The sequence below is a fragment of the Agelaius phoeniceus genome, chromosome 2 (assembly GCF_051311805.1).
Source record: "Agelaius phoeniceus isolate bAgePho1 chromosome 2, bAgePho1.hap1, whole genome shotgun sequence".
NCBI classification, from domain to species: Eukaryota; Metazoa; Chordata; class Aves; order Passeriformes; family Icteridae; genus Agelaius; species Agelaius phoeniceus.
This window is the reverse complement of record NC_135266.1, coordinates 71778828-71803096: the sequence shown is the minus strand read 5'-3', so window position 1 is coordinate 71803096 and position 24269 is coordinate 71778828. Positions and strand designations below refer to the sequence as shown.

The 24269-nt window shown below is 42.8% G+C and overlaps 1 protein-coding gene across 4 annotated transcripts in view; it reads right to left on the bottom strand.

The window, feature by feature from the left end:
• Window positions 1-1080: 1080 nt before the first annotated feature.
• ATP8A2 (ATPase phospholipid transporting 8A2) overlaps window positions 1081-24269 on the bottom strand; it is a 320265-nt gene continuing 297076 nt past the window's right edge. For 3 of the 4 annotated variants that reach the window (XM_077173857.1, XM_077173856.1, XM_077173859.1), the window contains 2 exons: window positions 14637-14728; window positions 1081-7376 (listed from right to left, as the gene is read on the bottom strand). In XM_077173857.1, coding sequence (XP_077029972.1) covers window positions 7279-7376; window positions 14637-14728 — 190 coding nt within the window. In that variant the 3' untranslated portion in view covers window positions 1081-7278. The remainder of the gene's footprint in view (window positions 7377-14636; window positions 14729-24269) is intronic. The other variant, XM_077173858.1, reaches the window with a different exon arrangement.

Sequence of the window (24269 nt, the reverse complement as noted above, 5' to 3'; positions counted from 1 at the left end):
AGCAATCTATTAGGAAAAATTCTATTCTTCAAGTTATAGCACCCTAAGGGGGAAAAGTTTTAGCCAAACTATATATAAATATGCACTTTGTTCCTGATAAAATCTGTTTACTTCCAGCATCTATTAATATTTGTACAAAGGGATCTCTTTGTCAAAGCTCATACCCTTTCATTTTCTAGAAGGATCTGACAGTGCATGTTCTCCATGGTCACCAAAAATCAAGTAAGGCCAACCTTTTCTGCAAAGTTAACTTCAGCCATAACTTGAGTCCCATTCCTGAGTCGGTGCCAGGCGTCCCCCGGCGCATGCGGATGCAGCACTACCAGGAACACGAGAGCCTTGTGTGGTGCTTCCTGCTGCTGCTCCTGCTCGAGGCCAGGGAGCTCCAGAGTCACTTCTCCAGGTCTGGCCACACCAGCGAGCTTGGCAGTGTCAGCTGAGCAGCAGCAGCAGCAGCAGAGATGTGGCATTCCTGAGCAGGCAGAAGCAGCAGAGAGCCTGGCCCTGTGCTCTGGAGGAAAGCTGCTGCCATGGTCTCACCTCACATCTCGCTGCACCATCAGACCATGCTCCTCCTCACACTCAGAGCCTGAAGGGCCCGTGGTAAAATTGCAAATTTAGCTGCAAGTTAGGAGGCAAGGGAAGGTTTTTAGGGCTTAATTTTCCCCTGCTGTGTCTACATGACCTAACTGGGACAAAAGACTTCTAAGCTTTATTTTGGTGAAGCCTTGGTGAGATCAAGTGTATCATTTGTAGAAGAATCTCTCTCCACCTAGCTTATATAAAAAGATAGTTTTCCCCCTGAAGACACTATTCAAATACCAGTATCTGCTGTCAGCTCATCAGTACCATTCTTATTTTGCCATATTAGCCTTGCATTTGGGGCCTGATTTGAGACTTATTGAAGGAACTCAAGCCTTGCTCTAATGAGCAGGCCCTTAAAACACACCCAAAAGGCCATGAAAAAATAGAAATAATCCATTCAACAGCTTTGCAGACTAAATCTCAAATGTATTTAACACTGAACTCTTGCTGCAAAGCTTGTGGGGGAATAAAACAAACAAGCCTCGGTCTGCTGGATTGCTTTAATAAAAGGTTTATTGGAAATATTTTTGTGCAGACATACAACAGTCAACAATGCTGTTCAAAGCTACAAATTGTCTAAGTTTTCTGAACCTTCTAAAAATACAAGTAAATGACCTTCATTTGTATTCAGTCTGAGAGGGAAACAAACTCCACTGTAATGCAATGCTGTATTTAAACTACCAGAGGACATTAATAGGACCTGAAAATGGTAACACTTCTAGAGGAAAAAACCCACACACCACTACTGCTCTGCTGGGAGCCAATTAAACATCCCCCCACAGCATCACTCCTCTCTGCATATCCAGATTGAAACATCCCCATCTGAAACAATATTTAAGCAATTCGAGTACAGATATGACAGACAAGCGGGCACATGACTTGGCTCGCTGATGAAAAAGATGCTGTTAAAGATCCTGTCACTCAAGACCCTGAATATTTGACCTCCCCTTGCAATGGGCTGCACTTTGGGGGCAGGAGGAGGGACAGGGGGAGGTTTTCAAGTTAAACATCTCTTCCAGCACACACATGTACACAGTCCCAGAGGGCTTGGCTGCCTCACTACTTCATAACTGGAGCCCTTAAAAAAAAAAAAGAAAAAGAGTTGAGCAACAACTTTGAGCAACTTTCCAGTCTATGAACTCTTGACAGTAAGAACAGCAAGTACCCTCATTCCCCTTCTGAATCAACATATCAACCAGAGGGGCAGAGGAGAGCACAAGCACTGTCTGGTAAACTCCATGTTTTCTAAGAAACCCAGCAGATGTTTTGAAATTGATTAATTTATGCCAAGACGACATCTGGAACATCTTCGCAGGAAAACCACCCAGTAAGGTAGTTAGAATTTAAAACAATCGTGTCTTTCTGTTAATGTTGGCTTTTTCCCTTGGCTTCATTGCTCCATAATTACAAGGGTGCTGACCTTCCAGCTATGCACAGTGACAGTTTGGCAATATATTAACACTTTTCTTCATTGTTAGACTTCTGAGTGATTGCCCAGAGCTGAGATTGCCCACACAGAATTTGTAATTTACTAACTTCTGTTTCTTTTTAGAAGCTACCAAGAGGCTGAACAAGAACAGACCTCTTGTGGCAGATTTCAGGAGAACTTATCTCACCTTCTTCATACATAAAGGAAGGCTTTGGATAAACACCAGTACTCAGTCACTTTACCTTCTGTCCACACCACACACGAGCAGGCCATGAATCCAAATGAAACAACCCCGGGGTTTCACACACTATCACAAAGACATCCAGAGATTAATGAGCCTCTTGCACTGGCCTGAGGGACAGGAACCTGCCCAGGAGCACACCTGAGCAGAAATCCCACTAACTCTCCATGAGGGGGTGTCAGCCAGGACTGAAATAATTCCAGTGCTCAGTTCTGGTGAGTCCATGAGGGAAAGAGGAACCAGTAAATAATTTAGCAATCTTCATAACCCAGGAAACAACCTGCTAGAGCCAAAACATGCCAAACAGGGAACACTTCTGGCAGGGATTCATTCTAAGTTCAGGACTCAGCTTGGTACCAGACAAACTCAGCTTCAGGAGGTAACAGTGCTTCAGAAATTCTCAGCTCTGCTCCCATCCTAGAGCCACAAGAAGGAACCAAAGAAATCAGCTTTATCACAGCTCTTCACAGATGCCTGAGGAATCCCTCCCCTCACTAACCTCTAACAGCAGCACTGGTCTTGGCCAATCTATTTTGTTTCCCTTCACCTCTCCAGACAGCCCATCCAAAAGCACACTCTTGGCCAGATAAACTCAGTCAGGCTGGCTAGGTTTCCAGCAGGTCATTGAGAAGTGATCACCTTTGGGATTCACTTGTGTGGCCAAGCAGTGCAGGGCACTTTCTGGTTTTCATTTGCCAACAAAGCTCAAAGCCTCCATTAATCTTACTGTTACATATGAAAAAAGCAGCCATATGGATTTATTTTGTTGTCACCTATTGTACTGACCTATGCCTGGCCTTCTCCAGACACAAAGCTCTGGTCACAGATGCTGAAAGGCAGTGAAGCCTCTCTTGGGTGTCTACAGGATACTGGGAAGAGGTGAGTGTAAGAATCCCTCCTCACAGGACAGAAGGGGTCCAGCTGTCTGGAGGCTGAGGAACATGCATGGTCAGTGCCATATTTTAGATGCAGACTGCTACCCAGATACACCATAGCCAAATTCTCCTCTCCAACCCCTCAGGTATTTCATACCATCACCACTTCTTGTTAGACTCAACAGGACACAAAGAGCTCTTCTGCAACCTGATTGAAGTTTAAGGCATTGATACTGTGTGATGATTCAAAACAAGGTAAAATACCCTCCGTGCTTAACAGTAATGAGAAATCTGATAAACCCAAGGTGCTTCTCAGGGCCAAGCACCCATTCAATGCCTGCTCTGCTTCAAACCTGAGCTGTGAGAAGTACACTCCTCGAAGCATTTAAAGATTAATTTAAGTCATTAGTTATAAAACTAAGGGAGAATGTGAATAGAGTATCACTAGCCTTCACTGATGACTGGAGGCAATGTGAAAACAGAAGATTTAGTGAGTTAGCCCAAAAGGGCAAATTGCAGGACACGGACAGTGTAAGGACTGCACACGTCTCGGGTTCTTGGGCTGTCCATAGAGGGCCAAGTTGCACCCTGTGTGCATTTCACATATTCACATAAATAAAGCTTTCTCTGCTTTATTTACAACTTTATTATTATGACTGTCTCCCAGCGAACACACTCCAGTACATGCTGTAAAAAATAATGTAATCTTGGTAAGAGAGACTTCCCTGTAGCATCTGCTATGAGCTGCTGGCTGAGGTAGGGGAAGAGACTGCACAGTTTTGGCCATGCACTATGGGGTGTGTAGTCTAGTAAACTGCAGATTAGCGAGGCTTGACTGTTATCTTAATTTACAGCCCATAGAGTTCATGTTAACTCTACACACATTTTTATGTATATTAGCAGCTTAGTTTGACCCAGATACTTTTATTGGTTATTTGCCATTTCTCCTTGACAAGTTATTACTGACTTCCCATTCTAGCTCCCTACAGCAAGACCTGAAGCCCTGTCAAGGAGAAGAAAATGTCAACAGACTCCTCAGCAGCGCTCAGAGCAGCTCGGGCTCCCGCTCGCCAGCTTTGAATTGCTACTAGGCAATCATTAAAGGAGCAGCAGCTTCTATGCAAGCTGTGATTATGGTGCTATAAAAAGCAGCAACACAGCCAACTCTAATTCAGGAAAATCACCGCTTCCATCTGAATATCCAAACCCATCTCCCTTTGGTCAGTGCAGAGAGCCGCTCAGGAAGGCCTTTTCTGATCAAGGCTGGGTAGTTAAGTCTGGACAGTCACGCAGAAATGCCCCATTCCTTCTGCTCCGATACCCTGTCTAGTCGATAACACTTTCACACAGCACTTTCAAAGGCTGCTGTTACTGCTCCGTGCATTTGCCCTAATGAACAAGGAATTCTGTTGATGCAGAGCAGCTGTCATTCTCCTTCTGCTAACACAGCACCCGAATGCACCTCATCATTGCTCATCAAGACAAGCAACTCCAACACCCAGTCTGCGGCACATTACAATACATTAATTCCTGTAATGACTCCAAAGAACAAGAAGAATGCCAGGTCTTGACCTGGGTGGGTTCTACAGAATTAACTCAGCTAGAGATTAAGGCCATACAGTGATGATAAAGTCTGACCCACTAGCCCCAGTGTCACATACTGTATAGCCCTGTGACAAATCCCATGTGCAATTCCCATTGAGCTGACAACCAACACACGTAGCTCAGTCTAAACCACCATTCACTCTAGGGAAGGTTTTTGTTTGTGACACACACTGACCTCAATTTACAGGGAGGTCAAAATGATACAGCCCATAGTCTGCACTAATAAAATAAATCACATCAGATGACAGCTGCTCCTCCCCAGCATCTTTCATTATGTTCTGCAAAATTTTGTAGCCCTAAGTTAAGAACAGAAAAAACTCCAGGATCCCTTCTATTCTCTGCTTAACACATTTACTTGCCATTCTTCATTATCCAAAGGCTTTTAAAAGTTTTTTTTCTGCAGCGTCATTAAAAGCCTCCAAATTGTTTACATGCCAATGTTTGGTGTGTAGCTTAGAGTACAAAGACTAAGCTGATCTCATTTTGCCTTGGTGGGAAGTTAATTTTCCTTGTGTTTTTACAAAAGGAAGAAACAATTAGCAGTTTTGAGGAGAGGCTTACACCACACATTTCCTAAACAGATTTGGTTTCTAAATAAAAGGAAGTGTTTAACGGGTTATATCAGCCTTAAGATTTAAAAACTCCTGGGATCAGGTTTACTCTCCCCTTATTTATTCTCAGCACTAGTATTTGTGCCTTTAAACAAAATTCCTCTCCCAGAAAATACATACATCCACACTTGGCCCCTTGACATTCATGCCTATGGCAAAATTATTTGTACGTTTTCCTTATTGCATAATTGTCTCATTAGCACGGCAAAAAGAAGGTGATGACTTTTCCCTCTGTGCCATCAGCCTAATCCAAGAGCAATCCTGACTGGTGCTGCAGGAGCAAAATTTGCCTTTTCTAAAAGAGAAGGGGACTCTGAACCTCTGAGGTGGCACTGAAAATTGAATTATAGCATTTAAGCGCTTGCATTTACTCACAACCCTTAAGGAAGATTAAACCAGTAGGCCAGGCTGGAACTTTCCTCTCCTTTGCTAAACATAAACATTCATATTCAAATTGCTTTCAGATATATTTAAATCAATAAAAAACTCTGGATGATGGTCAATAAGGCAAAAAACAACGCCAACTTTTTAAATATACAGATGTAGAATATACATTAACCACGAAGCCTGGCTTAAACACAGCAGTATTTACTTTATACTGTTCAGAAACGTGGCTTGGTGACTAAAATTAATAGAACTTGTCTGGAGGACAGCATAAGCTTTCTAAGAGCTCTTTCAGCTTTAACTTATGCCCCAGTTTTTGCCTTTTTTTTTTTTCTTCAAAATCCCAATCTATGCAGCAGCACGCCTGTCCCAGTGGCACAGCAAGGCCATGGAGCCAGCATTCCTTCCAGGGCTCATGGGTCTGGGTGTGTTGGGAAGCCTGTTGATGGATCAGATCTAGAAGAGGGACTGGTTTGGCTGAACAAACAAACAGCAGGTCTCCTCTTCACAATGGCCAGCTCTGTGTGTGTCCATGTGTGTGCACGCACGTGTGTAATCCCCTCCAGCCCTCTTCTGCAAACCTCTCTTACCTGGCACGGGGAAAGCTTCTTTAGGGTTACACTATCAGCCCCCCATGCACATGTACATCTTATCAACATATCTGACCAGATGGTACCTATAAATTGAAATTCTCACTGTTTTATTCTACTGTTAAACTGGGAATGGGGTCATGGAGGGAAGTCCCAGGCTACACTTGAAGTGCACATCCAAATACATCATGAAGCGTTATGAGGAGGCACCTAGTTGAGTTCATCTTGGTGTACAATGCCATGCACTCAAGACAGCTGCTCTGCCAAGCTCTGACTTCCACATCCTGGCTCTGTGAGTAAGCTATTATTTGGGTTTCAGAAAGCTAAGATAGAACCCTAATAAATCCTGTAAGAGGGCAAATAGTCTAAGTAATTGATTGCTATCTTGTGTTATTCTGTCATAAGAAGGCAAATAAGCATTTTTAGCTACAAACTGTGTTGCAATCAAAAATTTTACACCAAATGGTCTGTTGAAAATTTCAGCCAAATTAATTAACAGTGAATACAAGAAGGACTAAAGTCTGCATGCAGTCATGTGCACTTGGTCTGTGTGTAATGAAACAGGAAATCTCAGCACCCCGTTCCAATTAAGCAAAGGCTGATTTCTCATGGAACATAAATTTTCTACTTTTCCCCCAGAACAACCTTATGCCGATGTTTTAAATAGTGGTAAAACATTGTTTTTAATTTCACACCTCACATAGCACAGTCAAATGCTTCATAACAACATAAACAAAACTTTAGGCAGAGCTTTGCGACTGAAGTCAAACAATGATTTCCCCCCCACAATATGCACTCAAGATTTGCAGGGAGAATACAGAAACTTGTTGGCTAAGGCCACAGAAATGAGTTCTCTGGTGTTTTGGCTGCTGCTGCCAAACCTAGTCATGAAGGTGTTAACAGTGGATGCATTGATCCAAATCCCATTATTCCCATCACCCATCAAGTAAAGAATAATTTATTCTATTTCTGTTCTCCTTTTGGTTGTATCGTAGGATCGAACGACTTGCGACTGGGAAACAACACCGTGTTCTTCTTGAGAAAATGCATACCCATCTGAAAAAGCAGAAGAAGGAAAAAGAAATCAGTCACTGGAGTTGAGCTCAAGAGCACAGACCTCTTTTAGAAACAGTTTTAGGCATCACTGAAATTATGTGACTGAGACTACAGCAACCTTAATTTCTGTGCTGTGCTTCTGATGCTCAGAGCTGCTCACTGCATTGCCCATGTGGCACAGGAAGGGTGTCTGCTGCCTGCTCTGTCCCTCTGCTCCCCTCCCCAGGCCAGGACAATGCACACAGCCACCAAGGCCCTCTGAGTCAACCTAATAAGCTACAGATTGATTTGAACACACTCCCATAGTACTCCCATAGTGGCAGAGCTTCTCTAAAGACTTAAGAGAGAAGTAGATTTGCATTTCAGCTTGACTCCTCTGCAGTCCGCTTGATACCAGCAGTTTCTCTGGAGAAAGGTGGGAATGTCTAGCCCACAACCAGATTTTTCTCACATCTTCCTCTTTACTCCTCTCAGGATTATTTTTTTAAACAATTTTTCAAGTGGAATCAGACGAATGACACTGAAACTTTTGATTCTCTCAGCCAGTCACTTATATTTTGCATAGAGAAAACACATGTTCTGGAGGTGTCTATTTGGTTAATCCTGCTGGCTAGCACAATCCTGTGGTCTCCCTAGAAACTGTTCAGATGAAAATAACCATGTGCCTGATTTCTTTTAAAGTATTGTGGACAGGCAAGTGACATTTATTGATAGCATCTGCAGAACACCACAATGCTGGTAAAACAGTCACAAATAGCTAATGGGCAAACATGATGAAACAGCAGACAGGCTTGCAGACGTGGTCTTATAGAAAGTTCTGAATGGAAAACTATAGCAAAGGACAGGAGATTTTTTGACACCCCGAGTCACAAGCACAGCAGGAAATCTTTGCCAGTAAGTGGAGGGGATTCAAACAGGAATACATTGCTCCAGTCACATATCCCTCATGGAAGTGATTGCAGGACAGCAGGAACCTTGATTTGATTACATGACCAATCATCCCAGCATCCCATTTCATTTTCCCTGAGCAGTTCCATGCCAATATACATACTGCTACAGAGGCACAGGTTCGTTTTTCCTGCCTGTAGCTGAAGGTTCACAGAATACATTCATGAAGTGCAAACAGCCTTTTGGAAAAAAGTGTGTCCATCCTGGATCATTGCAAAGGAAGTACGATGCACAAAACAGGCTTTCATTTAAAAAAGGGTAGATTCACACTTAAACAAACACCTCCACTGGGTTTGTTCCATGTGAAGGGCCAGCATCCTGTTAGCATTTTTGGCTAAATTCTCCATGGATAAGTCAACTTGGTCAAAGACCACAAGCTTAAGCCCTAGAAGACTGAAGCCCATGTCCCATTGCCTGATTTGCATCGAGGTGGCTTTGCCATATTTACTTATCCATGAGATCATTTGGCGTAACGGAGTCTTCAACTGCCATAACTGCTGCAAATCCAGCACTGACCACACAAGTCAGCCCTGGGTGTCATCTTCCCATGACCTGCTTATTCCCAGTGCTGCCACAGGCCTGCAGACAGCCAGGCAGCCCAACCACTCCGCAATGCCAATGCAAAATTCAGTCAAAGGAACCTGTTCACTACTCTCACACCAATAGGAAACACCTTAATACAGCAAGAAACTTCAGACTAAGATGATCTGTGATTAAGAATACCAGGGGTATCCTCACATGTTCATGTCCCTCATCCATCCTGGAATATCAGCAACAAGGGTTTTGTGTGTATGTCATGGGAAAGGCTGTGACCCCCAAGCTTCTCAGCCGAAGCTCAACATTTGGCAGCTCATGTAAGACTTTTCCTGTAGATCTCTATACAGGAAGATGAGTTCATATTACATTTTTCTATTCACATTACAATTAAAATTGAACTTCAAGCTGTTTAGGCAGCTGACTGTGCCTTGTGGAATCAAAATGCTGCAAATGCTTGAGTCCCATCCATACTCCCCAAGCAGCTCTACATTTCCACTGCTTCCCGACCCCGTCCAAAACCAATGAAAGTTTCCATCTGTCAGTTACTAGGGAACTTTCCGGAAGTTTGAACTTTTCCCTCAACTCCAGTTTTAAAACCACACCTATGAGCCTGCCTTGGGAACAAGGCCCTTATTGTTCAGCTGTCCTGCAGCAGCCCAAGGAAAGAGCACATTTCTTTGGGGCTTTCTGGGCACAACCCACTCACCCTCACAGAAGGAAGGACCTTTATACTCCGAGACTTTCTATTAATGGAGGAAAGTGGCACTTTTGAATATCTGTCAATGGGGCTCATTTGTTAAGAAGAGATTCACATTCTCATCAAATCTAAGGTTTCACTGGTACCAGATATCAGACAATCTACTGAATTTTAAAAGCATCCTGTTGGGTTTTCTTAAAGCTTTGATATTCTATGAGTAGATCTGAATCTAGTCTCCCATTAGGTCTCTCATTTAACACTCTTTTTCTGTTCACTGCAATGGCTGCTCTGGTCTGTGCAAGCTCAACAGCACTCTCATGACAACAGCTTCCAAGCCCAGGACCAAAAAGTGTCCAGAGGGCTCTTTTTATTCCAGAAGACCTCCTCATGGAAGGACTGCTTACAGTTTTTGTCACTTCAGGGATTTATTTTAGAGGCCTACTCCTTGCACTCTCCTCTGACACACCCAAATTGTCTGCCCCAGGATTTGTTTAGGCCAGCCAGCAAGAGGGCACTTGTCACTGGCAGCCCATCAGAACTCTCACCTGCTGCAGCATTTCACTAGTTCATACTGCAGTGGTATTATGGTTTACTACAGTCCAAAGTATAAAATGCATCCTTTTGTTTACCTTTGGAGAAAAATGCCCAGATTCAAATCCACTAAAACTTTTAGGGGGTTGGGGAGATGTGAGAGACCTTTTTTTTTTTTTTTTTTTTAAATCTCTTCTAGGAAATATTGCTTCTTGGATAGCAAAACTCTCTCTGACATAATGAAAATCAACATTGTGGTATCACTTGACCAGCCAAATTCTGTCTCAGGCGAAACATTTTGTTCTGCAGAGTTTTTAAGGAGATTTTCTGTGATGTCACAGCGCATGTTTACCAGTTAAAAAGTGAAAGCTAACTCAGCTTTGACTCAGCTTTGACTCAGCAACCATCTTCTATTTAACCTGGGAAAGGGAAAGCTGCCTAAAATCTTGAACAGTTTGACTAATGCTTACTGAAGTAAATAATTTCTCTTCTGATAAACCATGCCTGTGTTTTCTTAAGGACCCAAGAGGAATTCCTGACAAATGGTCCCATCTCTTTAGTCTCAGATACCAACTTACTGGTATTTGCAAGTAGAAAATAAGAGTCAGATGCCACAGCATCAAATTCTAAACCAATTATTCCTATTTCTTTTCCCAAAACTTATATTAAAATATTGCAACTCCACTTAACAGTCAACAAACATGTAGCTTGGAAAAAATACAGAATGTATATTATATTTCAAACACAAGCAAGATAAGAGGAAAAAAAAGTTTAAAAAGCATCTCAAGTAGCTCCCCTGTTGTTTTTCAAATAAAAATGCACTAGCAGAAAAGTGAAAGGAAGAAGGTGTCTGCTAGTGGAGAATAAATGGTGGGATTAGAGCCCTCAGCATGAACGCATTATTATTATTTATTATTTGTCAGCCCCCATACTGTGAAACGAACCTCAGATGACAGGTGCTTTTTCTCCACTGATTAATAAGGTGTAAACCATATGCTCTGCATTCAGATTTACTCTATGAAATCACCATATTCTGTCAAAGGAAGAAGGATTTTCTTGGCTAGCATAGGAAGCCTGGGCCAAGTGCAGTAATCCTGACTCAGGCATGGCTGTTGGCGTTTCAGAGGGAGCTCTGCCAAAGCCGTGCTTAACGGAAGCAGACTCAGCTCTCTTTTTAAAGAGCACATTGAGACAAATGATAACTGAACACCAGCAGGGGCATTGCAGGAGGGAAACCACCCCAGAAGGATGCTGTGGAACTTTCCTTATGGATGAAGGGTACCCTTCCCATCCTCTGGGGGAACAGGTGATACAAGTCAGTCACACAGGAGGAAAGGGGAGGTCAAGAGCCATCTTTTATATCTACAGAGTTTGTCTAAAGGAGTTGCTGCTCTCACAAAGTCACAGCAGTAAAAAAGACAAGAACCTGGATGGAGACCTGGGGAAAACCTCACAGCCAGCAAACCCTTTTTGGAAATCATTATTGCTCCTTCCCTCAAGGGAGAGCCACACAGCAAGCTAAAGGGAAGGGTCCAAAGACACATCTGAGAGGAGCCTAGTAGCATTTCCTGCTCATTCTTAAGAGATTTCAGAAAGCAGATGGCAGTGGGGAATGACCAATTGCACCAGGCACCTTCACCAGGAGGTGAGCACAGCCTGGGAAGCAGTGTTGTCAGCACTGCCTACAAGGCTGCACTGAGATGGTTTTATTTTAGCACCTGAGCTTGACAACCATATGCAACTCTTCCACTAAAGTCAGGAGCTTCAGACTTCCTTTTTTTATTTAAACTTTTCACAAATGTCCCAGAAAGGAACCACATGATCTTTGATAGCACAGCCAGCAGATAGATTTCCTTCATGCTTCTGGCAGCTCTTCACAATTCAGGAACACAAAAACAAAGAGCAAGTAAAACAGCCATGAAGGTTTCACCTTAAGGACATTCCTTCCAAATGGACAGGGCTACTCTCCAAGACAGCCACTCTTAGCCAGTTTCTTTAATGAGAGGAGGTGTTTGAGAGACTAATCCTGGCTGGCACTCCCATATGGCACTGCCATGGCACTGGCTGTGTGGCTCTGTTGCCCACTTCGGGTGCTGGACCCACAGGAGCCTGGTGCTGTATGGGAGCACCCCTGACACACATCATGCCTTAAGGTCTTGTGCTGTGCCAGTGCTTTAGGAGAAGGGCTGGCTCACCAACAGAGAGCTAAGGAAACACACAGAGCGAGCTTCTGCCTCTTGTACAGAGCTGTGTAGCCTCACCTCAGTAAGCTCTTTGCCACCACCATTGACCACCAGTAGTAGCCCAGAAACTCCCTGTGAGGTTTTTTTCCTTTCCATGTAGCTGGAAACAAAGCTGTTTAGGCATTGCTTCCTCCCAAAGCATTTGGAAATGGTTGCTGTCAAAAATAAACTAATTTCCAACCCAGTACTGCACCTTTACAATCTGTGCTACCAAATTTAATCCCATTTTCACTCCTTGTTGGGACCAAGGCAATCCATTTGCTTAAGCTTTTGTCAGCTCTAACTAAACAAACCATTTTCCTCCTTTATATGTAAGCAACAGATTCTGAGTTGAAGTCACAAAAGCAATTTTTGGTCTTCACAGCCTGGGAATTTAGGGCCTGGTGGAAACACATGAAGAGTTCAAGACTTCAAACAGAGTGCTTGTAGTGTGATTTAAGATACTGGCCCGGCATGTCAAGGCTACTGCCCTATTCATCAACTCTTTGCTTTGAAGATTTCTAGCATTTAGTAAACACTTGTACAATCCAGGGTTGTGAAAACAGCACATATGTTCCCTAGATTTTACATGGCCTTGTACATATAGCAGCTATGCAACACTGGAAAATAATATTTGACAACAGATGACAGAAGTCATGGATACATCACAAAAATCATCTTTCAATCCTAACAGCTTCACAGTCAAAATTTATGTTCATGTGAAAAACAGATTGCTGATTGTAACCTGTCCTGACTGGCCTGACTCATTTAGCACTTAATCATTTGCATTTATAGGGAAGCTGGTTATCCAAATTAGGGTTTATTTTGATCTCATTTTTCTTTCCCCATAACTGTTTGCCTACTAACAACCTGATGATGTGTTCTTTGAGACTAAAAGCACATATTAAGTCTGACTAGTTACCCCCTGGTATAGCTCCTTTCTGCACTCCTTCACAGGTTTCAGATTGTGGTTCAGTCTGCACAGCAGACTATTTTGACAGCCATTTATTTGTGCATTTTATGGATTTCTTCTGCCAATCATTGCTTTTGGAATCTCCTCAGAGCATGTTTGCATGCCCAAAGCCATGTTGCTATCAGCATCCCTGGCTCCTTTGTACAAAGGATTAAATCTTTGCAGAAATGTGGTCCACAGGGCTGCTCTGCTCACTGACCTCTCTTCCCAGACATAGTGGGATTGATTGCAAAAGACCCCACATCCCTTGACAGTGATGGCAGCCTTCCAATGGCTCTATCAAGGACAAACACTATCAGATCTATCACTGTCCCACCCTTCTAGTCAAATTTCCCATGGAAAACAAGAATACCTCAGGTATTATCCCAGCCCTCCCTCCATGGCCTGAGCCGTAACAGTTCTGCTACAGAAGGAGACACAGGCAGCAATGAAATTTGACTCCACTGTGATTCTTGGGCAGTCAGGGGTGTCACTTCCTACTGCAATTGCAATACAAACCCCAAATCCTGAATGTCTGCCCCTTGCCCTGCGTGCAGCAGCACTACACAATGAGGGAGTTACTTTCTTTAATAAATAAGCCTATTGATACCAATCACAAGAGAGACTGCATATGCTCACTAGAAAGGGCTGACTGGACTCCCTGGTCCCTCAAGACAGCTTGGTCCTTTGGTGCATCTGGCCTGCAGAGCTGCTAGAGATGATTTTAAATACTGTGGAAGCCTTTAAAACACTGACAAAAGCCCATCAGGTCCAGCAGACACAGGAAGACAAATAAATGGATGACTTCTACATCAACAAGAAATGCCACTGATTTGAAGCAGCAGTAGTAGCCAGTTGTGATGTTGTTTCTCTTCTCCCAGCAGCGGACAAAGAGAGAGAGGAGAGGGAGAGAAGCAGATCTGCAGGCCATGGCTTTCCTCACCAGCAACACACAGAACCCTAATGGCATCCCTGAAACATCTCTGTATTCTCAGCTATACACAGCTAACATGACATTTCATACAGAAATAATCTATTAAAGCTAGGCTCTACCAAAATGTTTACTTTATGCAGAGTTTTTGATTTTTAGACTATTCTTAAGACTATCAGAATTCTACCTTTAGAGAACCTGCACACTGGGATTCTATCATTTGGGCCTGGTGATTGAATCCCAGGGAATTAACCACATTTGAGCTCCCCTTGCCTAGGGCCAGATACACTAATTCCACTTCCAAATGTACGTGTCTTGCTTGGCAGCTCAGCCTCGGCGCTAGATTATCTCTACCTACAATTTAATTAAAAAATAATCACCCTTGGCTTCCCTGACGTGGGGCTAGGCTGTGAAACAGAGGCGGACGTGAGCCGCTACTTACGTGACACGCTTTGCTGGACAGAATGAGCACGGAAAAGGCTCGGAGGAGTTTTCCTGCCGAGCCTTTTTAACAAATGGTCACGTTCGTTCACGCTAAGGGAGACAGAAAGAGAGAAAACACACCAGTGAGTAACCAGATCATTTCAAGGTAAGAGTCAACTGTATTTAAAGTACTTATCAGCTTTGACTTTGTCAGTGCTAAAGGTGGTAGCATGAAAAAGAATTTTCTCTTTCTTTAAACTGCACATTATCAAGAGAACTCTTCCTTTCTAAGGACACTGTATAAATCTACTTTTGGTCAGTTCATCCCTAATATCACCATCATTGTGATTTCTGAATGTGTGATGCCTCTAAATTACTACGAACCGTATCAGAAGTCTGACATCGAGTGATATGGAACATTAAGAAGATTTCTCTTTAGTATTATGCACATGAATCACAGCATACACACACTGCCTTAGAGAGAAGGAGCAAAGCATTGTCGCTTAGCACAGGTAGAAGGCTTCTATCACACCTGCAAAATGGCCTGAAGCAACCAAAGGTAGGACCCATAGTTAATTCTGCCTTCTAAAGAATGGTCTCACTTTAACCAACCTCCCATATGGAAAGAAAACTTTCTATCCAGTTTCCTTTATTAAAAACCTCTTTGGTTTACACAGTTCTTGTCAGAGGCCTGAAAAAATTACTGCTGAATTTACAAAACGAGAAAATACCAACTTAAGATGAAAAACACGGTACGCTTACAATAGGTGTAACATACCAACAAGAATTATTAGAGGCACTCTCCACTTCGATTTTTATAAAAAAACAACACTTGCTTCATCAAGAACTTGATGCCCAGAGTTAAAAAATTACGACTAAGATCCTGACCTTTCAAAGCACTTAATTACGTACATGAGTCCCACTAAGTTCAATGGGGTTTTAAAATAACGTAGGCCTTCAAATCTCATTGCACTGGAGCCTCAAGTAACTTAAGTATCAGATTATTTTCAGAAAGGTATTAGAGTCTACTTTGTTCGAAGTTCTCCACAATTGGTCTGTTTATTCCTCCTCGCCCTTGTTCCTGACACTGAGATGGAGCTAGTGCATAGAAGGGATCTCTTTGCTGGTACAGCTCCTTGCAGTGCCTTTGTCCCATTTGCCCCACATTTGCACCATGTCTCCGTTTTCCCAGTCTGCTTTTTCTTTCACATCTTTATTCACAAGGAGCAATTGCACTGATTATGCTGCAAACATGGATACACACCTGAATGCCAATGCTGGTATCTTCCTTGGGTTAGATTACAAATTCACATGCATTTGGTGTATGAAATGGAAATCCCAGCAAGCGCAGCTGCTGCTGTCGACATGCTAACAACAGCTTTAAACAAACAAGTCCCTTTCCCTGAAGCAGTTTGCTAACTTCAATCAGGAAAGTAACTGAAGAATTTCTGAGATGCCTGTAATATGTAATCCAGCCATGCAGGCTTATATTCCACTTAATAGTCCATTAGGGCAATAGCCAGGCTCACAGTCCTCTGTTCAGTGCATAATGAGGTGTCCACAAAGGACAAGGTGGAATCCTTCTCATTTTCCTGTGATCCCTAAGCTCACACATCTGAACTAGAAGCTTGTAAAACCTATGGACTCCTCCTCAAAATCTTTACAATCTCTAAGCATTTTCAGACACTTGGTCTCTTCCCCTCCTTCCCCTGGCACCACAGAATCACACCTGCAATGAGTATGGCAGGTTGCTTTCCCTGCTTGCAGTCGGTAGTATTCCCTCAACATAAAATAGAAGTTGATAATAAATTTTGAAGCAAAAGTATTGATTCCAACTGAGTTTGTCAAACAAACTCTAACAATTCTTGGCTCAGGAGACCTGCATGTGTTCAAAGAAGAAAGGATCAGAGGTTTCCATTAAAACTAGGGTTACAGCATGAAAGCTTCTAAAAATCTTGGAGGACCCAAGTGATTAAAAAAACTAAGATCAGTTTCTGGCTATGTAATGTAATGCTATGTAGAAAATCTAGTACATACAGAAAGAAGTTTATACCTGTTCCAAGGAGGCAGCATGGTGGAAAACACATACTACAAAGAATCACCAGGTAAGGGTGATGCAATGGAAGGCACAAAAGCAAGACATGAGACTTCTCTAACCTTTAACCTCCCTTGCTTAGGAAGTTGACAACCTGCAGAACCAGCCACTACCAGTGATGCTGTACTGCACAACCTCCTGCAGACTGCAGGAGACTGCTGGGTAACTTGTTAGTTTAGTGAAACACTGTCTGAACACACTGCTGTCCTGTGAATGACAGAAGTGCAATACCTGTTCATGTTCTGCAGGCAAAGAACATGTAAGAAGACGAGGGTGCTTTAAAAAAGTATGAGGGTGATTTAAAAAAGGAAACTTAAACCAATCAAAAATACTTGTTGTAAGGGACAAATAAGCTATATTTGCCACAAAATTTCTTACACTGAGAATGGAATTAACCACAGCAGAAAAGCTCACAAGGAAAAATTCTTTTTCTGCTTGTCTACCATGCAGCAACAGATGAAGTGTAGACCAGTAATGCTTAGCCCCCCAGGCTTCTGCATTCAATATGTGGAGGAAAGCCTGCTGTCAAGGGATCTCTGAACAGGAGTGACACATTGCAGCTCTAAGAATGCCAAAGCTACACTATCTCTGATATTGCTAATTATAATCAACAAATTCAAAACTGAAGTCACATCTGATCTTCCCGTTTGGGAAATGATACTGGATTGCATCTATGCAGAGAAAGAAAAGCTCACAGCAGTATTAGAAATTTGTGGTTTAAGTATGAGGGATGACTAAATAGACTGCAAGTCAAGACTAGTCAAGTACTATAAAACAAACCTTTAATACACAGAAGGTAATGCAACACAGTTCTTCTGAACTGGATGAGTATTTTATTTACTTACAGGTATTAGATCTCCCAATAAAATCCCTGAAAGGAAAGTGAAGTGGCTTTCTTAACTAGTAAGTGTTTGCACTCATACAAGTCCCTGCTTTCAGAAAAGGTTTCTGCCCTGCTGCTAACAGGTAACAAAGTGAAGACTTCTCTCTCTGCCTCACACTTTGATGCAAAAGTAACAACACTGGGCTCACAGGCAACAGGTTAGGCCTTGCTCAGAGAAATACTGCTTGTAAATCAATCCCAAGCATTAGCCATGATTTTCAGGTTTAATTCTGCTTTCTAGTGACTCCGAGCCAGGGCCTAAACACTCCCATGGGGTCTAAGGATGGCATCTTCAGATGCATTGAGACAAAAGGATAAGAGATCATGAGATCACACTCTGATTACTGGACAGTGGTGTTCATATTCAGGAACTCAAAAATCTTGTCAGAATGGAAGAAGTCACAAACCCAGACGTTCTTATGGAAGTCAGTGACATGGAAAGTAACAGTGAAATATGCTTTAGCTGGTTAGTCAGTGACCTCTGAGGGGGTAAGGGAGAGGCACCATCTATCTCTAATTATATGAAGGACAAAGGACACAGACAAAATGCTTTGAACTAAATATATACTTGACTAGAACAAAAACTGTCAAAAGGTCCCAATTCTGAGACTTTCTATGAAAAAAAAAAGATTTTAAAAAAATCATTAGTCAAGTCAGCCAAAATCAGATTTAGTTGCTATCAATAATGCAGAATACCTTAGGCCAGGAATACCTTTGTGATGGCTTCATAAGAGAGTCAAGATGACTTCTGCCTGCCTAGAATTCTGTGCTAGCAACATCACACAAATTCATTAAGTGAATGACAAATCAGAAGGTAAATTAAAGGTAACATGTTATTTCATAACAATGCTTTCAATTCCATGAATAAAACGACTCTTCCATCTTCCTATCTGAATTGCTCTAAGGTGTCAACGGAGACCTTCATTTTATTTTTGTATTCTCTTCTTCTTATCCCTCACAAAAGCAAACAGCCCTTAAATCCAGGCAACAAACATCTGGCTTTACACATTCAAATGAGATGCATCAAAACAAACAGAATAATTCAAAGCTGACCACAAGGTCCTGCTGTCTCATTTGCTCAAGTAATTAAAAAAAGATGAGCTTCGCCACCAATTAATCTACTGAGCACTAATTAGCGTTAATGAGGATTTGGGGTATTTGGTATAGTTTGACCCAGAATGTCCTCCTGAGTCCATTAATTGACTGGTGGCAAAAGCAGGGATCACAAAGACCGGAAGGTTAAAGTAGATGCAGGTGTCTCTTAAAATTGGATCTTCCCTTTGAAAACACATGCATATCCCAGTTAAAAAAGAAAAAATAGAAATTCAGAGCCCTCCTTCTCTTACAAAAACTGAATTCTTGTTTGTGTTTTGTTACAATTTGCCAGAGGAGATACAGAGCAGAAGCACACCAAACAGGCAAATACACTCAGTTGCCACTGGTTTTAATTCACTGCCCTTCTGGATTATGAAGAATTCGGTCAGATACAGACATTAGAAATTATTTGGTTTGTTTCTGCTTTTCCCCTTTCCAGAAGGAAGAAGGGTGCCTAGTGAAGCCTTACCAGGGCTGCTGGAAATGACACAACTGAAGCACACAAGCACATTTCCCAGCTGCCACCCCGTGCCAAAAACATGCCAGGAACTCAGGGCAGAACCTTGGCTCTCCAGTGCAAGATACTCAGGGTCCATGGGTAAGCCCAGAGGACAAGAAAGCTGTAGCTGTTTTCTCTATCATCTGAACACCTACAAAGCCCTCACTACACTGCCTGCAGGTGCAACATCACTGGTTCTTCCACCCTATAGTGGTGCTGCAGCAGACAGCCACAGGTAAATAATTGTTCAGCTTGGTTTAAACCAGAAAATCTAAACCTCCAAGGCTTAGGCTGAAGTTCTGTCCTTAATTCCACAGCCTCCCTCCTACCCATAAGTATTTTCAAAAGAAACAGCAGGTAAACCCTTGTTCAGTCTCTTTGCTTCCAGTGGCACACACTCTGCTAAAGACAGCCTGAGAAACTCTGGCTGGCTTGCATTATTCTCCTGTTGGAGGAAACATCTTGCAACGTGTTGCCCTCTCACTGTGACAGCAGGGACAGGAAAGAATGAGGGAGGGAAGAAGTTTTAGTTAAATATCCCATGTGGCTAAACAGAAGGTAAAAGACTAGCAAGTTTCTGTCCTTGTCATCTTGGCCTGTGTATTGAATTTTGAGGGGAAAAGAGGGTATTCTTCTCTCTCTTTTTAAATTTTAGAATTAAAACATAATACTTGATCTTTTCCACACATCTCAAACAATAACTTACAAAAAAGTTGCTGTTTCTTGCTGACATGCTTCTGTCACTGAAAATCACATCAACATAAAATAAAAAGAGCAAGAAGAAAGGTCTGAAGCAGACCTCTCCAGCTTTGATCAATTATAATCACCAAATCCTTTACAAGCAGACTGTTCATTTTCATTTCAGTCTCTTGGCTCTCAAACTCCCTTACGTGTCTTCTGAAGAAGAATCAGAGGTACAAGCACAATGGCTTCTCCCCAAGTACACCTGGCAGAGAGGCCTTGCAGATCCCTCTCTGGCTGCTAGGACATGGCATGTATTCCTGAGGATTTATTCACAAGTTCCATCTCTCACCTTTCATGCAACATAACACTGCTTAAAGGCTTACAGCATCGATCACAGTGCTGGCAGACATAGAGCAAGAACTGTACACCAGGCAGAGGCTGTGGCCACACCTCTGTAATTGGCCAGAGGAAACTATTGTTCTTCCTCAGATAGTCCTTGCTGGATGAGGGCTCCCCCCCAGAACCACCCCAGGCCTTGGTTTAACGTGGGTTTTTTTAGTTTAGAATTGTTAGAAGTTATACAGTGGGCAGAGACATAACTAGCATAGGCTCAGCATAAGGAGAACATTAAAAACAACATTATTTCAGATCAGGAATTCAAAATTAAAGCATGCAAATAATCACAAATGCAAGTTACACTAAGGCTGAGGGCTCAGCAAAACTCTATGCTCAAACACCTAGAGTATCCCAGGGCTGGGGAAGAAAGGCCCAGCTGGCTCAGAGAGCAATTGTATCTCCATCCTCTGGTTTCAGAGACATCACATCGAGGATTCACCCTCCTACACAACTGCCAAAGTGGCAACGAGGGGCTTCTGCTGGCTTCCCTCTCTAGATCCACAAAGAGGAGATGTTATTTTTGGTTATCTACATTTGATTGCAGGAATGTTTTACTCTGAGGTCAGAGTAGGAGGTCTTTTTAATTTAAAAGGCAAACAGGCATTACTGATAATGAAGCGGCAATGTAATCAAAGGAAATCTCTGGAGCATTTCACAAGGAAGTGTCTGAGGCATATAAACAGTCAAACAACAAAAAAAAAACCCAACATTTTCTTTGCAGAGTCAGCGTCTACAAACACTGCTCCTTAATCACTCTGGATCCAGCTGAAATAGAAATCTCAAACCATGCTTCTTTTGCATTTTACTGTAAATACTCAGCACACCATTAATAAAAACCCACCACTAGGACACCAAAGGGTCACCAGGCGAAAACCACAGAGGAATGAAGACAGAAGTGCTGCCTGTGCCACTAGCAGGCTGGGAGGTGCCAGAAGTTACCTGTCAGAGGTGACTCTTGCAGCAGCCAGCCAGGATTTAAGGAGTACCAAGTCCTTGCTGAGGGCTCAGCAACAGCCAGCTTTCCAGAGAAGCTGAGCTCTTACCCTCTGCCAGGGTGTAGCACTTCCAGGACTTCTTAGTGCAACAAGCTCCCCTCCAGGTACTTCCAAAGCACATGTGAAAGCCACAGAGCAACCTTCCCTCTTTATAAATTGTATTTGACATTATCCAGCCAAAATGCCTGATAAGCATCAAATGTATCTGGATGTGTGGCCCTGCAAGGCTGATTTGGAGCATATTGAGAGCAGCCAGCTCTCCAGTCCATGAGAACATGGAGTATTGAGCTCAGCACACATGCAGCTGCAAGTTTTTTATCCTGCCTGGATGTGAAATGGTTAAAAGAGTGTTAAATACCTTCAGCAGCAGCCCCATGGATGTCCTGGTGGTGACTGATGGCTAAAGCAGCTCCTGCCCTCACCAGGCAGTGACCTGACAGTGCTCCCCACATCACCCCACTTCTTTCAGCTCAGACATCACATGGATCCAAACAGTGGAGCTGATTCAGCTGAGCAGCTGGGGCAAAGATGGGCAGGATGACCACGGCTGGCAATGAGTGGCTTGGGAAACTGTTAAGCCAGTCTAGCAGCCCCATCAACAGGAACCCAAGGATGCATGGCCCTCACCAAAGCCCTGAAGAAACACTGCTGTTCCAGGCTGTGACTTGGCTTGGCAGCAGGCTACTCCAGCCAAACAGCAGCTCTCCCTCTGTGTCCCAGAGGTCTGCATGGAGGAGCACCTGCAGCCAGTGTGCAGCAGCAGCACTCAGGGCAGGTGCTCCCAGGTCTGTCTGCGTTGCCACACCAGACTGTACCCATGGCAGAATCACCCTGCAGCAGCAGATGGAGGCCAGGACATGTTGTGAGCCTCAGTCAGCCCCCATTTGCAGCACACAGATCATATACAGAGTTCTGGGGTCAAATTCTCCACTCTAAATCCACAGAATCCTCTTCAAGGTGGTCCTTAAAGTAATATGGCTAAAAGCAGGACAAAGTTTTTCCTTTTCATGATAAGCAAAGATGATTTACATTTTTTTCAATAACAATGTCTTAAGGCAGAAAAGTCAGATCCTTTTTTGATTCCTAAAATCACTTGGACAATCCATTCTAGCCTTCATTTTTGAGACTGTTATTCCTAAACTTCTTTCAAAGACTACTTAGAATGATACTGGGTTTGCATAACAAGGTTTTGGTAGTGGGAGGCTATGGGGGTGGCCTCTAAGAGAAGCTGCCAGAAGCTAACCCTAACCCTAACCCAATGCCAGCCAGCTCCAAGAAGGAATAACAGTGCAGGTTTGATGGGCACCTAATGTGCAGTCAAGGTGAGCCCACTGTAAAAAGACCAAGCACCTTTAAAAAATACCATCTAAAAATATCAGTGCTAAACATCACATGCCTGTCTGAAATGCAGCAATCCTAAAACAATAATGGAGGTCTCTCTCTGCTTAAAGTACCTTTCATTTCCAAGCACTGCAAACACTAAGAATTGTATATGCATTTTTCTGGGGGGGATGGAAGGCAGACATCATTGTCAGATGTCCTAAAGTCAACTAACTTAAATCAAAACTTGAAGCTGCCCGGTTTTCCCATCAGCCTTCTCAAAACAGGGGAACTGACCCAATTTAAATGTCTGAGAAGCAGAAAAGGCTAAGAGTGGCTTGTTGCTTTCCAGCTACCCTCCTTTCGGTATCAGTGCTGTTGACTTCTTGTCCCTAAGTGCCTCACTTTGCACTTACTCTACTGGGTGCTTGGTCATATCCTTTACAGATAAGGTGGCAATACGGTTGCAATCATAACATTCTTTTCCTACTCACTCATTTTTTTCAGAAGTAGTCACCTTGGAGGGTGAAGTCTTCCATGCTTGGTTTCTGTGTACAGATTTTTTCTGGTTTGGGGTTTTTGTGTGTGGATTTTTAAAAAAATCTAAACGTACTGGTTTACTAGAAGTTCACTTATATACTTTTACTGAAGTTAAGATTACTTCTGTCTTTAAAAACTCTAAACTCCTCCTATCAGCTTTTTCTCTTGCTTTTCTTTACAGAAAAGCCAAAGAACAGCTCAGGGCAACAACAAAAAATGAACCTTGAAAGTTTCATGAACACAGTTTAGAGCACAGCCCAGGACATTTGGTTGAACTGGAAAACAAAAAGCAACCCAAATTGCTTTTCTTTAAGCTTTTAAGTATTTTGTAATTGTCCACTAAATATTTAACACCTAGTACAACTTGTGTTTTCTTGTTCTTGCTACGCTTAACTTGGCACTTTATTCTTTACTGCAAATCAGTGAGGAGAATGCAGACTGTCCTGCCTCTCTTCAGAGACTGGGCTAGCCAGCAGAGGAGTCAGGGTCTAGGCAGACTGCTGAAGCCATTAGGCTGGAACAGTTGTTATGGAGCAGTTCTCCTGCTGTGCAGCCTGGAGGGAAGATTTCTTCCTCCCTCCCCTGTGGAGATCCTCAGTGCCCAACCCAGTAAGTCAGGATTAGGCATCAGAGAGATTGGCCCCTTAATCAGTTTTAACTCTCATCTTGTAATGTTCCTTTTTCCTAATCTTTCTTTTCAATTTACAACTTCATTCTGGCCTTTGTTCTAATACTGTACCTCCATCAACTTTGACTTTGATAGCAGATTTGATCACAGCTCTAAATCCTTCTCCGGGTCACCAAGTTTTAACCCTATTTGTGCACTGGATCTCCCTCAAGGTTACATGATAGCTACAACCAGGATGGCAAATAATTAATTGCACTGGAGAAGGGGAATGTCAACTCTAACTGGTTTGCACTAGCAAGCAGGCCCTTGGGTCCCCAGTGCCAGGGGGAACATGGTAAATCCCCCTTCAGACCTCTGGCCATGTTAGGAATCCCTTTCTGTCCTCTGCCCCACAGCATCCCCAAAGTGGAATCAAACCTGGTAATTTCAAGTGCCTCACACATGGGTTAGAAATGTCAGAAATAAATGGTACATATTAAAATGAGGAAATAATGTGATGAATCCTTACTGATATGGG